This window comes from Salvelinus alpinus, chromosome 8 (genome assembly GCF_045679555.1).
Source record: "Salvelinus alpinus chromosome 8, SLU_Salpinus.1, whole genome shotgun sequence".
Classification (NCBI taxonomy): domain Eukaryota; kingdom Metazoa; phylum Chordata; class Actinopteri; order Salmoniformes; family Salmonidae; genus Salvelinus; species Salvelinus alpinus.
Window position 1 is genome coordinate 35,486,763 of NC_092093.1, and position 15,925 is coordinate 35,502,687.

The 15,925-nt window shown below is 51.6% G+C and overlaps 1 protein-coding gene across 3 annotated transcripts in view; it reads right to left on the reverse strand.

Moving 5' to 3' along the window:
- The window catches only part of LOC139583047 (DNA polymerase zeta catalytic subunit-like), a 49,097-nt gene that overhangs the window by 2,430 nt on the left and 30,742 nt on the right, over window positions 1–15,925 (reverse strand). For all 3 annotated transcript variants that reach the window (XM_071413746.1, XM_071413748.1, XM_071413749.1), the window contains 23 exons: window positions 15,596–15,680; window positions 13,714–13,859; window positions 12,998–13,126; window positions 12,534–12,768; window positions 12,130–12,272; window positions 8,130–11,994; window positions 7,044–7,927; window positions 6,590–6,678; window positions 6,188–6,313; window positions 5,874–6,066; window positions 5,594–5,705; window positions 5,186–5,301; window positions 4,867–4,985; window positions 4,540–4,658; window positions 4,223–4,364; window positions 3,593–3,837; window positions 3,383–3,491; window positions 3,033–3,239; window positions 2,785–2,894; window positions 2,576–2,690; window positions 2,306–2,443; window positions 1,898–2,088; window positions 1,000–1,246 (listed from right to left, as the gene is read on the reverse strand). In XM_071413746.1, coding sequence (XP_071269847.1) covers window positions 1,000–1,246; window positions 1,898–2,088; window positions 2,306–2,443; window positions 2,576–2,690; window positions 2,785–2,894; window positions 3,033–3,239; window positions 3,383–3,491; window positions 3,593–3,837; window positions 4,223–4,364; window positions 4,540–4,658; window positions 4,867–4,985; window positions 5,186–5,301; window positions 5,594–5,705; window positions 5,874–6,066; window positions 6,188–6,313; window positions 6,590–6,678; window positions 7,044–7,927; window positions 8,130–11,994; window positions 12,130–12,272; window positions 12,534–12,768; window positions 12,998–13,126; window positions 13,714–13,859; window positions 15,596–15,680 — 7,865 coding nt within the window. The remainder of the gene's footprint in view (window positions 1–999; window positions 1,247–1,897; window positions 2,089–2,305; window positions 2,444–2,575; window positions 2,691–2,784; window positions 2,895–3,032; window positions 3,240–3,382; window positions 3,492–3,592; window positions 3,838–4,222; window positions 4,365–4,539; window positions 4,659–4,866; window positions 4,986–5,185; window positions 5,302–5,593; window positions 5,706–5,873; window positions 6,067–6,187; window positions 6,314–6,589; window positions 6,679–7,043; window positions 7,928–8,129; window positions 11,995–12,129; window positions 12,273–12,533; window positions 12,769–12,997; window positions 13,127–13,713; window positions 13,860–15,595; window positions 15,681–15,925) is intronic.

Below are 15,925 nucleotides of genomic sequence, written 5' to 3' on the forward strand. Positions count from 1 at the left end.
AGAGGACATGTTTAGAGCCATGGACTAGGGTAGATTTGTGGTGATAAATACATTTAAAAAAAAATCAAGACTGTAATTCACTATTTGACAGGTCAGACTATTTTTGCCTCTAAAACTGGTGTCAAACTCACTTCATGGAGGGCCTCGTGTCTGCAGGTTTGTTTTTTTCCCTTTCAATTAAGACCTACACAATAAGATGAGGGGAGTTCTTTGACGAATTAAGGTCACTAATTAGTAATCAATTACCAGGGAGGAGCGAAAACCCGCAGACACACGGCCCTCCACGGAATGTGTTTTGACACGTGCTCTAAAACAGTGTTTCCCAACTGCAGTCCTTCAGACCGTACACATGTTTGTCGTTAGCCTGCTTCAGACTGAAGGGCAAGGAGGCTTGGCTCTTTCAGACCAGCGTTTCTCAACTCCAGTCCTGCAGTACCTCCAACGGTACACGTTTTTGGACAAACGCACCTGATTCAACTCACCCAGGTCTCGATGATTAGTTGACAAGTGGAATCAGGTGAGTTTGTCCGGAGCTACAACAAAAACGAGGTACTGCAGGACTGGAGTTGAGAAACACGGGTCTAAAAAGAGCCAAGCCTCCTTGCCCTTCAGTCTGAAGCAGGCTAACGAGACAACAGTATGAAATCTGCATGTCCTTTACACAACTCGCCACTAGATGGAATCATTGGCATTTCAAAAGGGCATGCCTAACAATGACTTGGGTACGAGATTGGATATTTGTCTCATTTGATTCCCGACATGTAGCCCTTTTTTCTTTTGTTCTCTGTCTGCACGACAGTCCGGACAAAGCTTTCAAAAGCACCACCGCTGCTTCAGTGGTCTGTGTGTGTGTCATCAAACGTCTATTCTCTCCTGCATGGATCTATCATCAGTTTGATGAATCCCAGTAACTAACTAGAAGAGCTGGGAGACCAGAGGGTCCACATTTTAAGGGTCCGACAACCCCCCCCCACCTGCACCCCTCTTTCATAGCCTCACCCTGGGGAGCTCCTGGTACCAGCTGAGCACGTCCACGCCGATGAGCTGGAAGATGCGCCGCAGCGGGGGCAGGATCTGCTTGGTGATGTAGTAGGTGGCGTTGAGGCGCAGGCCCGGGTCCTGCAGCACCTCCAGGGGCCGCCGCACCAGCTGGATGAGGGGCACGCCGGGCGTCCCGTACACGATCACGTAGGGCACCCGCTCGCCCACCCGTGGCTCCAGGCGCCGGTCATAAGCCATCATACGCCTGGGGGGGGGGGGGCAGTGGGGAGATGGGGGTGGCAGGACACAGCATTGGAATGGCTGTTTCATTATAATCTAGCACCCCAAATATGTGCAGTGGTATAGGACCACACATACATACAGTACTCAGATTTAATTTGATTAATTTATCACAATTGTTGTTTTTTAAACCAAAGTACAAATATCTGAATAAAATATGATGCATTTGCTCCTTGTTTTTGTACTGCAGTAGTACTACTGACTATAATAAATTGTAATACATTTCCTGAATCACACAGAATATTTTCCCCCTTTAACCATGTCTCTGAAATCAGGTTTTGCCACCCATTATGGGCTGGGTTGCTAGGCAACTGTCTCAGGTACAGTACACTGAGCTAGGCCCGTTGTAGTGCAGGCAGACAATGGACATTGTGGGGAATCAGTAAGTGGCTTCACAAAGGGCACACAGCCAGACGAGAGGGGAGGAAGGTCTCACACACACACTTCAACAAGCCACTCCACAGAAACACACTAGTTAGACATGCAATGACATTTAGGCACTGCCATATTGTCCACACACAAGATCTCTCAAAGATGCTACTGTCAATTCAACACTCCGTCGTGTCATAAACACAGTAGGACGACACTCCCCTCAGGCGGCGTGTTGTTGGTGTACCTGGTGAGCTCCAGAGCAGGGACGCAGGCCCCCGGCCGGTAGGAGCTGCTGCCCCTGTACTCCTTAGCGAAGGTCAGGTCCTGCATGCTGGCCTTGGCCTCCAGCACCTTCACACACTGACGCTGCACAAACTGCTTCACCTGGCTGATGTCCCGCGTCTCAAACAGCAGCTTGATGGAACGCTCCAAAATCTAGGGAGACGGGGTGGGGGGTTGCACATACCAGACACCAGTCTATTTCTACACGTCGACCAGGTTGACTGTGATAGTATAGAACGTTCAGACAAGGCTTGATTCCCATGTGGGTGCTTTGTATTAATCTGAGCACGGGCTGCTAGTAGAAATCTGGCATGATTGTGAAGGCTGTAGACAGAGAAGGCAGAAAAATCGGTCAAATTTTGCCGGTTACCTTGGAAACAGCAGTGCATCCGTCTCGGCGCACAGTTTCGATCCCCTTGGCGTCGAACACGGGGTCCTTCTGGTCCAGGCTCTCGTACATGTAGCCCACGTACCGCTTTTTTGTCTGGAGCACGCACGGGAGGTACACCTGGGATCACACACACACACAGAGAGGAATTAAAAACTATTGAACCACACACACACACACATACATACATTGTGTGGGCTTCAGTACAGACAGCCAGTCTAGCAACTTCATACTGTACTGAGCAGACTGTACCTTCTCAAACTTCAGCTTGACAGGTTTAGGGTTGGTAGCAGTCACCGCCTCGGCGATCTCGTTGCCGATCTTGAAGGCCTGCTCTTTAGTCGCACCCTTTAGCAGGACAAACATGCTGGCAGAGACACAAGCAGAGGTTAAGAAAAGAGAGTCTCCGAAAACCCCCAGGGCTCAATATCTCACGCTTCCCACTCTAGGCTTGTCCCTACCTGTCTGTGTCACCATAGACAACGTGGGCTCCCCACTTCTTGGTGTCGTTGACCAGCTTGATGGCCCTCTCCAGGGTTTCCCTGGCCTTGTGGACAATACTATCTCCAACCTGTAGAGACAATAGATGGAGACATGTATGAGGCTGAGCTAAGGTTACTGACAGAGGGGGGGGGGGGGGGGCAGAGAAAGATGTATCATGGTCATGGAGTTTTGGGTAAGTGTGCCAGACGTTAGCGTGACCCCTGACCTCTACGCTGGGCATACGTCCGGAGTAGTGAGCGGCGGTGTAGCCGAAGGTGACGTTGGCGATGAGCTTGAGTCCCAGCTGCCTGGCGTCCAGCAGCCTCATCAAGGCCTTGTCCTGCTTGTAAGTCTTCATGGAGCGCTTCACCATGAACCGCGTGTTCAGGATCTCATCCAACATACTGGGCAGGACCCCCTTCCTCACCGTGGGCTGAGCAGGGAACAAAGACGTTGACACAGACAGGACAGACAGAGACAGAGTTAAACTCAATAGTTCCATAACAGTTTAATTTATTTCAGCAAAATCCACCGTCCGTTCATAAGGAAAAAGTGATGGTATCAGAAGAGTTGTACCTTGACAAAAGCGATGCCGTTGGGAGAGATGGTGATGTCATTGCGGAGCTGGTGGAGGAGCTCAGGGGGGACACGCAGGGAGGTGCAGCCAAACTTAAACTCATCGGGCCTGAAACATGACACAGTGATCGGTCTCTGTACCTAGACTGACATCTCACTCTACCAAATCTAGAGGGTGAATGCATGCATGCATGTGTGTAGGTGTCTTACGTTCCCATGCTCTCCACGTGGCCCAGGCAGGTAGAGTAGCAGTAGTTGTAGGCGATGACGATGGAGGGGTAGAGCGACTGGAAGTCCAGCACCACCATAGAGTTGCTGTAGAAGCGCGACTCAGGCTCCATGACCAGCGGGATGCACTGCGGCACCCTCTGCTGGGCTCTCTGCTGCACGCTGGGCGTCACGGGGATGTAGTTCATGGGCTTGGCCACGCGTAGCATCATGGACTCCACACGGTACTGCAGGGAGAGGAGAGAGATGAGGAGAGAGGGCAGAGTGGACCTTCTCAGACTGATCACTGACAACTTGTACGCCATGCGGTTTGGCGCAGTCTCGACAAAATGTGCCATCACCAATTCCTAAACACCTTCTAGTTTACCACAGCAGGCGGTAGAAGTGAGCCAGACAGAAACTCATCCTGAACTTCCAACTGTCCTGATGTGCCTTCTGAACTCGTCTTATAGTTGAAAGGCAGTGGTCAAACCACATAAGACACTAAATGAGACAGTGAGTGAAACACCAGAAAACGTAGCACCTGCAGAGCAAAACATTACATCAACGCAGCGTGCCAATCCACACCACAGCCAATAGCCCAACATTTCTGAGATCCGGTGGGTTCCTGACCTGGGATCCTCTGGTGAGCACGTGGTAGAACTGGATCCCGAACACCCTGGCCAGCTCGCTGGTCCTGCCGATGATGTCGTGCTGCTGGAGCAGTTGCATGGTGCCGCCCAACCGGCTCACATAATGGTCCACCATCTTCCACCTGGCAGGCACACAACACAGAGTCATACTGCAGGTGTAACAACCCATTTTATGGTCTTGTTTCGGCAAAACCAATAAAAGAGTTGATCCCCAAACAGAGTGACGATGGTTATAATGTAAGCACAGTGAAAAGGAGAGAGCGGCCAGATAGGTGGGTGGGTGGGTGCGGTGCCCACCTGTGCAGGTCCGAGGTGTGGTCGAACCAGTCCGACAGGGTGCGGGGGCTGTACAGGGGGAAGCGCTGGTGTAGGACGTGGAAGGCCACATTCTCAAAACTGTAGTTGTTCAACGTTACCTGGTTAAAAAACAACGACAAGGAAATACACTCCTACAAATGACCCCAGAAACCAACATGAGAAGATTCATAACCAAATGATCTGCAGCTATACACTGTTGATTTAGATTTATTTTTTTGAAAAAGGGAACCAAGCTAATTTATACGGTGGAAAGGTTGGCAGCATCGATACTAAGCGATTGATGCTGTCTGCAGCGGCAGCAGATACCTCAGTCTTCATGATCCTCCACAGGTTGATGACGATGCGGCCGATGATGTGTATCTCCGTCATGGTGTCTGCTCCGTACTCATCCCTCTCTGCAGCGAAACGGTTCTCCTTGGCGTCACCTGAGGACAACAGACAGACGTCACTACACCCGACGGAGGAGCAGCCAGACGACATCGAGACACATTCTCCTTTGACCTGGCCGGAATGGCTGGCTGTAGAATGTCAGGGAGAAACCTGCTTGACGTTTCTGTATGAGAGCCAATATTATTTCAATACAGTGTTGTGGCAGCAGAGAGGGCAAGGGTGAGTGCCACCCTACCTGGCACCCTGGAGAGCTGCTGGCACAGGTCAAAGTTGAGTGCTGATGCCCGCTGGAGGATGTAGCCCCAGGAATGCATCTGGACTTCATAGCCTACCAGCATGTCTGGGTCAAACCTGCCACGACAGAACAGGGACTCATGTTAACAGCCACAGTACACATGTTTAACAGTGGCCAAAACAGAAAAGATAAGATTTCATAGAAACGGAAACAAGATATGAATATGTATAACATACATTTAAATCAAAAACAGTGAATTTGCATATGCGCTGTCAGCCTCGGGAACATGAACACCCAGCGAAATATTTAACAACCGATCAGGTGTCCAACAAAGCCACTGGTGTGCTTCAGTTCTCCTTTTTCGCAATGTAAGGACCAAGGTCAAAACCACAGGAGCCAATACGGTACCTCCTCATGATTGTGACAACTTCCTGGAACAGCTGCTTCTCATCCACAGCGTAGGTGACCTGCAGTCCTGAGACCCCGGATCTGACCAGCAGGGGTGCTGTTCCTCTGACACCTGGGAGGACACACACACACACACACACACACACACACACAAAACGCTGTTCTTTCAGATCCAAGCACAATGACCGTGTACACAATGGCAATATTTGAAGCCAGTTCAGACAAGTGTGGTCCATCCATCCACAGCATGGCGGGAGGGACTGAGGGAGTGACCCATCACCTTGGCCACTGTCCTGGCAGTCCTTGTCCACCACGATGGCCCCAGTCAGCTGCGTCTTGTCTGAGTCAGGTAAAGGTGCGTCAGAGCTGAAGCAGTAGAATAAGGCACATATGGGGTCAAACTCGGGGTCGGGTTCCAGGTCCCGCCGGGTTCGCGCGTGAAGCTCCATGCTCATCAACGTCAGGTGCTGCACCTACAGATGAAAAGGAAAAGCATGTCACATTCCTTCTGTACCACTACGGTGTGTGTGTGTGTGTGTGTGTGTGTGTGTGTGTGTGTGTGTGTGTGTGTGTGTGTGTGTGTGTGTGTGTCACCTCGTGCAGGGCTTTAGCGTCCTGGAGGTTCTGCATGCTGACTTTGAAGCCGTACGAGTTGCTGATGCTGGGGCCCTCGATCTGAGAGTTGTCTTTCTTTGTAACGTTCAAAGCAGCAAACTGGTTCTGGGGACGGAGAAAGAGAGGAAAGCACGTTCACATAACGTTAAAAAGGGAGAACGGTGTATCCGGGCAGATAAAGTAAAGGCGACGGATTCAAATGATCAAAGCTAAATCTGTAACGTGTCTTGGGCTATTTACTTGTCTGATGCTCTTCATCAATATTCTGAAACCATACACAGCTCATTAATGTATAGAGGCCAACATGTAAAAAAAATAGTTATTTTTGGAGTGAATGGCCTAAAAAGAACAGGAGCTTAAATTCTCTGTGTTTGTCCTGACCTTCATCTGTGTGGTCAGTAGCACTCTCCTCAGGGTGTCTGTGTGTTCCCCTCTCCTGTGCTGCAGTCTCTGAGATGGGGACTCCGCGTCTGGGATTGAACAGAAACCCCAAAATGAGTTCAGGGTGCTGGTTCGACGCATAATGACATTCCAGAGGACAAAACAACCGCATGCAGGCGGCTTCCTCCTATTAAAGCTAATTCAATAAATGACTGTGACAGATTAACAATTCCGGTACGCTTGATTAGTCAATTATGCAGTCATTAATAGCAGCCATAAAAATTTCACACAGAGGTAAGAAAGAAAGTTGGAGTAAAGGAAAGCTTACGGCGGGAAGGACAGCGGATGCTATCGCTAATGCCATTTCCCACGGTCGGAGTTAGTGTTAGCGGCAGAGGCAGGATGAAGAGTGATAGGTGCTGACGGCCTGCGGCCGGAGAATGATGGGGCTTACCTTCAGTCAAAGGGGTGCTGCACACAGGTTCAGACTCGCCCCTGCATCTGCGTCTCCTGAGGACTGGGGTGCTGTGGAGCTGAAGGTGGGGGCTGGTCCTCTCCCTGTCCCCCCGGCTCTTCGTGGAAGGCAAGGGAGAGGGACTGAGGAAGTGCTTCTCCTCGCTCCTCTCTGGGGAGGTGCAGAGCCTGGGGGACAAGGGTGACCCTAGATCTGATCCTCTTCTCTCCCCCTCTACTCCATCTAGTCCCGAGGGGCTGGGCTGCGTGGGCTGCTGCCAGGGCGGCAGGTCTGGTGAGTCTGGAGAGATGGATTTACCATAGTACTCCTCCTCAGGGTCTCTGGTGTTCATTTCTGATACAGGCTTCACTCCTCTGGGGCTGTCCTGAGTTTCCACCCCCTCAACAGGTGATATATGTAGAGAGAGATTGTCCCTCTGAGTCCTGATATCGGAGGGCTTCTCAAACCCCTCCTCTTCCTTCAATGCTGGACAATGGAGCAGAGTGGGCTGTTCAGTCCTGTCCGTTTGCTGCTCTTCTCTTATCTGTTCTAACCTTCCCCTCTCCAGTGCTCCCATGTCTCTCCTGCCCCTCTGCAGATGCTCGTACTGTTTCCTGGCCTCCAGCCATAGCTGGACGCGCTCGCGGCTGGGGGCGCTCCTACAGGGCAGCAGGATGACCTTCTGGTCCCCGGCTGAAGAGGGGCTGAGCTGGGCCTGGTCTCTGGTGGCTTCTGCTCCCAGGGTGTGAGAGGAGCCGGGCCGGGTCATGGCGGAGAAGGCTGTCTTCCAGAAGTGTAGCCCCTCCAGGGATAGGTCCCCGTTGAACTCAGCCAGCTCCTTGGCCAACCTGGTCTCCACCGTCAACTTACGTCCACCAACCTCCCTGGAGAAGATAAAATTATTGAATGACGTACAACATTATGCCTCACCACATCCTTAGTCACAGACATATATTGTGTGTAGCGTTTAACCCTTGAATCAATCAATCAAATGTATTAAGTATTTTACACATCAGTAGTTGTCATAAAGTGCTTTAAAAAGTAAATCAAATCAAATAAGACCACTAAGCTCTAATCGCATATTACCTGGGTTTCCCTGGGGCATCTGAGGGGTTGCTGCAGAAGGGTTCCTGAAAGGTGGCCTCAGACATCTCCAGGTCCAGGAGGGTGGTGAGGATCTCTTCCCGGTTGGGAGGGGACATGAGGGGCTTGAGGATGTGGGCTCCCCCCCCTGTCCCCCTGAGGAGCTGGCTGCTGGTCTTCACCTGGGATATAGAGTTAACCGAGCGCGGAGAACTACTGGCCGTGGTCGACGTCAAAGCATCATTCCCCTCCAGTAAGTCCCCGGTCGGTGATCCTTCATTGTCTGCGAAAGACGCAGAGCTCAAAGGCAGCGGTAAGACGGGGTCGAAGGCAGAGAACAGCAGCTCTTTCCTCTCACAGTGAAAGCCCTGGAAGTGGCTGAGGCCGTGGAGTTTGCCCAGGGACGTTCCCCACTCTCTGCTCCTCAGTAACCTCTCGGAATCCAGAGAAGATAAATGGTTGGAGACAGATTCACCGTTTTCTGGCTTGTCAAAGAGGTCAGGACTCAGAGGTCCAGACAAGCTTCGTTGGAGCGCCTCCCCAGACCCAGACAGCCTATCAGGCCTCTTCTCAATGCTCAGCGCCAGCGCAGGGATGGCCTCCTGGGTGATGTCACTCAGGAACTTCTGAGGCAGATTCTTGTCGGTCAGAACAAACTGGCTGCCCATGTACAGGCTGGAGAACTCTGTCTGGCTGCCAATGCCGATAGCGTTGATGTCGAAGTTGTAGTTGTGTGGGAGCTCTGGGGAGAGGCTGTCCTCTATGGAGTAGCAGCTGTCCAGGCCTGGGTCTGACAGGAACACTGGGCTGTCGTCTGACATAGGTGGCTCCTGCTTCACAGGTAACTCCGGCTGAGAGTTCGCCTTACCCTTCCTGCTTCTGGGCTTCTTCTCCTTGGGAGTTGTAGTTCTTGAGACCCGGGGTTTCCGTGGGGTGGCTGATGGAGTTTTCCTGGCTCTTGGTGGCTTGGCTGCAGCAGGGTCTGGTGTGGGGCCAGGGGGCTGTGTTGTAGTGGAGGAGGAGATCTCTGTGCCCACTGTCTGGGTTGGGAGACACTGACCACCTCTCTGCTGCCTCTTCTGCAGGAGCTTCTTCAGAACAGCCAGGCCAGAGGTATCCTCAGGTAGGGCCTCCCCGTTCCTAAGGCCTGAGTGGGGGGACCCTGATTTGGGGGCGCCCTTACTCTTCCCCACCATGGGGGATTTCACCTGAGGGGGTGTGCACTCATCAACTGTAGTTTCTGCCTTCACAGCACAACCCTGCAGTTGGCCTGGATGCGTTTGGAAGAGTTTGAGAGCAAAACTTTGGTTCACCTCCATGATGGAGGTCTCATAGTCCTCGGACTTTGGTTCAATGAACTGGGACAGGGATTTAGAGCCAGTGACCCCATGGGAGCCGTCAATGATCTGGCTGGTTTTGTTAGCTGACTGCTGAAAGGGTGGTACGGCCTTTGAAGAGGATTCAGTAGGAGGCAACACATCCTCTGGGAAGAGGAGCTGGGAACTGTCACAGTCTCTGCTTTTTACAGGGGGCTGTTCAGCCTCTTCAGCCTGCTTCTTCCTACGAGGCCTTCGCGTTCTTGTGGTGGTGTTAGTAGAGTCACCACCCACACTAGTCCCATCAACTGTTTCTAGATCTTTCTTTCTCCTCCGTGGAGTCCCAGTACTACTTTTCCTTCTCGTGGCACTCTCCTTTTTGACTTCCGCCGAAAGCTTATTAGCAGACTTAGTCCGTCTTCTTGGGCTGCTAGGTTTAGCAGTCCGGCTTCGGTTCCGCACACCTCGGCCTAAGGACTCTGGGGGGGTTTCCTGACACACAGAACTGAGACAGGGATCATTTAATGGGTTCATCAACCCATCAGAGGACATGGCTTCCATAAGGGGGTCACTGGGCGACCAACACCGGGGCGGGGTTGAATCAGTGGGGCTAGGGGATCTCTCAGACAGATAACCCAACTCCACCATCACATCAGAGTACTCAGTGGCGTGGTCATTGGCCAGTTCACAGTAACATGGCCGCGGGCATGGCAGAGAGGGCCGAGTCGAGGCTTTCCTAAGGCCTTTAGTCCTTCTAGGCCTCTCACCCCCCTGCCTGAGTCTGACTCGAGGTTTGGGTGGGCCACTGACCGTTTTCTTAGTGGTGGTGGTGTTGACCTTAACCTTTCGTTTGGGCTGTTTCTTATTAGCCTTGGGCTCACTTAGAGGAAACTTGACTGCACAAGACTCTAGAACCTTAGGCCAGAAGGTCTTGAGAGGGGCCATTTTAGTGTACGTCTTCAGTTTGTCTGGTGTGAGCACCACCCGCTGCTCCTCAGCACTCACCTTGGCCATCTTCACCAACATGTTCTTCTGACCCTTGAACCTGTTGATGATGATGTATTTGATGATGATGGGTGGCTCCCTTGGTTCCTTTCTGGACATCTTCCGTCGTTTCTGGTACTTGAGTTCCTGCGTGCTGAGGATATAGTTGTCTTTGAAGCGGACGTAGTTGTCTCGGAGGGCCAGAGGGTGTTTCACGCGAGAGGTGCCCGAGTGTTCCCCGTCCTCGCTGCTGTCGTAGCTCATCTTGCGCTTGGCCCTCAGGGTGTACTTGCTGCCAGGCAGACCTGAGGCTTTGGTGCCGGTCACTTTAGCAGGGAGCTCAGGCAGTGGGGCCAACCTGGCCTCCACAGACGCCTCAGTGGGACTGGCAGGGACTGGGGCCGGTGTAGGGGACAAGACAGGGGCTGGTAGAGGGGAAGGGGCCAGGGCAGGGGAATGGGCAGGAGCAGGCGATTCTGGGAGTGGTGCTGTGGGTCCAGTCTCCTCTATGACTGACTTTGCCACTGTGTCCGTGCTCTTAGGACAGGCAGGCATGATGGACGTTAAGGCCATGCCCACTTGGCTGTCAGAGGCTAGGCTTTCCCCAGCATTCGCTTTAGCTTTCTGGGCTGCTGCAGCCGACCTCCTCTTGCCCAGCTTTAGCCTGGACCTGCGTGGCTCTGCCTGCTCTAGCTTAGCGCAGCCGTCGGTCAACTTGTTGCCCACCACCTTCTTGGCGGGCCTGGTAAGGCAGTTGGAGAGAATGACACTGGGGAAGAACTTGTAGTGTGCCTCCTGCTGGGCTACTATGGTCCTCTCAGTCTTGTTCTCCTGATAGTCCTCGTACCGGATCTTCAGCTCGCCCATGTCCCCCTCCTCGCTGCCTCGGCCCATCTCACCCTCCCTCGAGGCAATGAGCTCGTCCTCTTCTATGGGGCAGGGGGCTGGGTTTATACTGTTCCTCGGTATGGGGCTTTTACAGTCTTTCTGACCCAGCTCTAGCTCTGTCTTGCTGGGGCAGTTCCTCAGCTCAGAGTAACACAGGGAGAAGCTCCTGTGGTTCTGCAGGATGGACAGGCGATTCTTCTCCACATTCTTGATGCTGCTGTACTTCTTCCTGCTCTGGGTGATTTTCCCGTTGCCGAACGGAAAGACGTCCAGATCCGACTCATCCAGAGCCATCGTCTTCTTCTCGTAGGTGTACAGAGGCCGAACTACGTCCATTTTGTCCACACAGATCTGAGAGACCTCGGCCTGGTTGGCGATGTTGCAGGGAATGGGGTGTTTGACCGGCTGGATGTAAGGTATCTCTTTATTCACCTTGAACCCTGTGGAACACTCATGACTGTCTTGGCTGAGGGAGAGGAAGTGCTTATCAGCTGGTTCCTCTGTGTCCTGTGAGAGGGCTTGCCGGTGCTCCGGGTGTTTGCGGTCTAGGAGGATCTTGGCTGAAGACGGGGGCTCCAGGTGGACTGTCTCCCCAGGAAAGGGGTTCCTCTTCCCCAGGATCTTATCGGTGACGGTGAGGGACGAGTGGGTCCTGGAGCCTTTGTCCGTTACCGATGAATCTAAAGAGGAAATATAACAGGAGAGGAGACATAACATCTCAATACAGTGACAGGAATGTAAGGCAGGAGTCAATGAGATGTGTCGTCGATGTGTTAGCTGCAGTTTATCATCTATATTACGTTCTTATCACTCACCACTGTTCTCATCCGCAGCACCATCCAGCTGAGGAATGGACAGGTTGGCAAAAAGAGAGTTGTTCCCACTCCATTCCATCTCCTCATCTGACGAGTCCTGGGGCTCGTCACTAAAGCTCTCTTCTGCCTCCTTCACACCAGGTCTACGGAGGGAGATAAGACACATTGATTTAACAATGAGGCGTCGCTTAAACTATTTAGTCAAGGCTCACCGCAGGTGACCTTCATCTGACTGCCAAAAGTGTTTACTGTTTAACATTGTGAATTCAGTGACAACACAAGAAACAAGAGAATTATGTAATTAGGTGTTTTTATTGAGTTAATATTGAACTCATAATTAATAAGTTAATATTGAGCAAGGCAAAGACGTACAAGGTAAAGAAAGAAAATAAGAAATCAGTCACCTCCGTCTAGAAGACTGTTCTGGAAGGTCGCTGTCCCATCTCTGTGACATCAGCAGACTGAGTTCTGCCTCCTCCTTCTCTAGCTCTGGCCCCTCCTCCTCCTCGTCACTGTTGTAGTGAGCGCTCCCTCCCCCGGGCAGGGAATGCTGGGAGTTCTGCCTCATAGGGGCCGCCCGATACCCATCATCCTCCAGGCCTGCCAGCAGGTTCACCATGGCATGGTCCTGGCTGCTGTCTGTAACACACAGGAATTCCTTGGAGGTCACTCATCTCCAGACTTGGATGCTCTGCTTTTGGCCTGGAGTTATAACTAGGTCCCAGAGTTTAAAAACTGCCATTGGCGATGCTATATAAACAATACGTTGATTAAAAGCAGATTTTTCAAAAAACTAAAATGACATAAGAGCAGTAGGATAAGCTGTTCTCCATATATCCGATGAACACAGTACAGTGTGTTTGCCTACCTAGTATGGGTGAGTGGTTGGATTTCTGGGAGAGGGGGAGAAAGGTCTGACTGCTCTCCAACAGACTCAGAATGGCCTCCTCGTCCACAATGGCCTCTTCCTGGTCTTTACCACGGCTCCTTTTAGTGTCTGAGTGGCGGGAGAGAGGGAGAGAAGGTTATCATTACTGACAAACAGAGTGTACGTGTCCCAAATGGCACCCTATTCCCTACACAGGGCACTACTTTTGACCGGAACCCTATGGGCCCTGGTCAAAAGTCATACACTATACAGGGAATAGGGTGTCATTTGGGACACAGCCACAGCGAGTGGTTCAGCATGAGGCCCGGCCGTACTCCATTCTGTCTCCGTGTGTGCCAGTCGCCTTGCTTCCCTAGCATTTCCACTGGTCCTACGGGAGACTTGGCAGACTGAGCGAGCAGATTAGGCTAATGTAGATCAACACTGTGTCACACTTGAAATTCAGTCACAGTAGCAGTGATAGGATATCATTTGGACGAATGTCGATCCACCTTCTCTGGCATTCAGACAGACAGTCTAGCAGAGGGCCAGTCGGTTGGGATAATTGGGAGGAATGTTGACGTCACACCCCCCTTACTGTCTAGTCTAGCATAGGGCCAGTCGGTTGGGAGAATTGGGAGCAAAGTTAACGTCACATCCCCCTTGGTGTCTAGACTGGCAGAGGGCCAGTGGGCAGACGGAGACGCCTTGCTCACCTGTCTGGGAGTCTCTATGCGCCGCCACCAGGTTGGCTGGTGTACACTGCAGCAGCTCTGGGGTCAGGACATCAGGGTGTAGAGACAGTTCAGCTGGGGATGGATCCTGCTCCTCTGCCGCGTCATCCACAGACCCAGACTGAGTCCTATTTAAAAAAAGAGGGATAAGACCGTTCAAAAGGGAGACTGTTGCTAAGGTTATTACTTGTCATAGACGAGGTCCCTGAGACCAAGCGCTGCAGCAGTCATGTTTGATTAGCAATCCTTATTGTCTTAATCAGGAGATATGGCTGCAGTGTGTGCGTGCGTGCGAGAGGGAGAACGAGTGAGAGAGAGAAGAGTGTGGGATAGAGAGAAAGAGAAGAGGGAGTGTGTGTAGGAGGAGGTATGAATGGAAAGCTGGCAGGTGGCCAGCAGTACTTTTGGGCTCTCCTCCAGATGCCTCTCCCTATCAGGCTCTGCCATCCGCTTTGTCCCGTGCTGCACCCCTGCATTGCTTAGCAACTCACTACTTATCAACTCAACGAAATATTGAAAAATATGCAAGGTGGAACACAAAAGGTAGAACAACCAATGCAGGTAGTAGTTCCCTATCTCACCCCCCCCCCCCCCCCCAATTATTTTTATTTATTGAATATTCTATTCTGTATGTCTCATTTCTTATCGTGGGGCGGATGAAGGAGTGCAGAGGGGCTCCAGAGACGGGCCTCTGTGCTCACGACTGTCTCGATCTGGTGTTAATTAGTCTCGTTGCTAATGACTTTGGTGGCTAAACGAGGGAGCCCAGCAGGTGCCAGGAGATTCCTGCAGCGATTAAAACATTTCAGCTCCCAACTCCGCCTCCTCCCCTCCGCAAACTCTGCTCGTCTGTACTTACTACAGTACAGCCTGCCTGTCTGTCTGTGGTAACAATCAGAGAGAGAGAGAGAGAGAGAGAGAGAGCGAGAGCGAGCAACTAAATAATAGCTTTAAAAAAGTACCTAAGAGAGTAGTGGACACCTTTAGATGTACAATAGACAGACAGAGACAGGCAGAGAGAGAGAGCGAGAGAGAGTCAAATCAAAGACAATGTGTATACATGCGAGAGCACGCCAGCCAACCAGTGAGAGTTGTGATCTGGGAATGTGTGTGTGTGTGTGTGTGTCACAGTGCTGCCAAGCCACAGCTCCATCACGTGAGAGGAAACGGGTCCCTGTGCCAGAGCCCAAACTGCTCCCATACTGGCCTGGCCTTTGATAGAGCCATTTCACTTTCCTCCCGCTTTCTACCCATTGGTATCAACTTAGCTTTGTGAGTAGGAGCCATCTGGACCTGATGTAACAGCACACACCGGGCCAACTGTACTTTTATTTATAACAGGAAATTCTTTCTGCTCGGCAAGGAGGGGGAACAGGGAGAGCCCTGGGATATTAGACAGCAATGACCCCATCAACCCTGGACTATCCCCCTCCCTCCATCCTCTATGGCCCAGCAACTGACAGTGTTGAGATGAACCAGGAAGAGGCATGCAGTCATCATCTCATAGAGACAAAGACAGTAATACACTAACCAAAAAGGCATGGGGAAAATAAGTAGCCGTTTTAACATAAAGAATGAAAGACAGACCAGATGTAGATTCTCTCTAAACGCAACTTATGTGTTCTCCGGCGGTAGACATCTTGTCTTGAAAGCAGCAGATGTTTACTCTCAAAGACCACCCCTGCCGCCCCCTCTCAACTTCCCAAACCAAACAAAGCACAGCTATCCACTTACGCAATGTTGAGCAACTGTTTGTCCAACGATGACTAACAGTCAAGTTACCCTAAAGACTACGGGAAACTCTTGTGGTGAGCCATTCCCACGCTTAAAGACGGCAAGCTTGGGGGGGAAAGTTGTTACTTACACGTCAAACTCATTTTCCTTCAGGATCTCCTTGAATCTCTGCATGAAGGCCCTCTCGCTCTCCGTCGAGGCGACAAACCCACGATCTGGAGGAGCACCAAAACGCAGGCAGAGGTTAAATTATTACACGTTGATGTATGTGTGATGCACACGGGACAGCAGTCAGACTCAGATACGCATGAATCGTGACAGAGACGAGCCTAGATTATTTATTACCTGGTCGATGCATGTTCCAACAAGCAGATGGCACATAATATGGGGCATAGACCACTGGAGATTGATGGCACCTTTATTGGGGAGGACGGGCTCGTGGTAATGGCTGGAGGGGAAT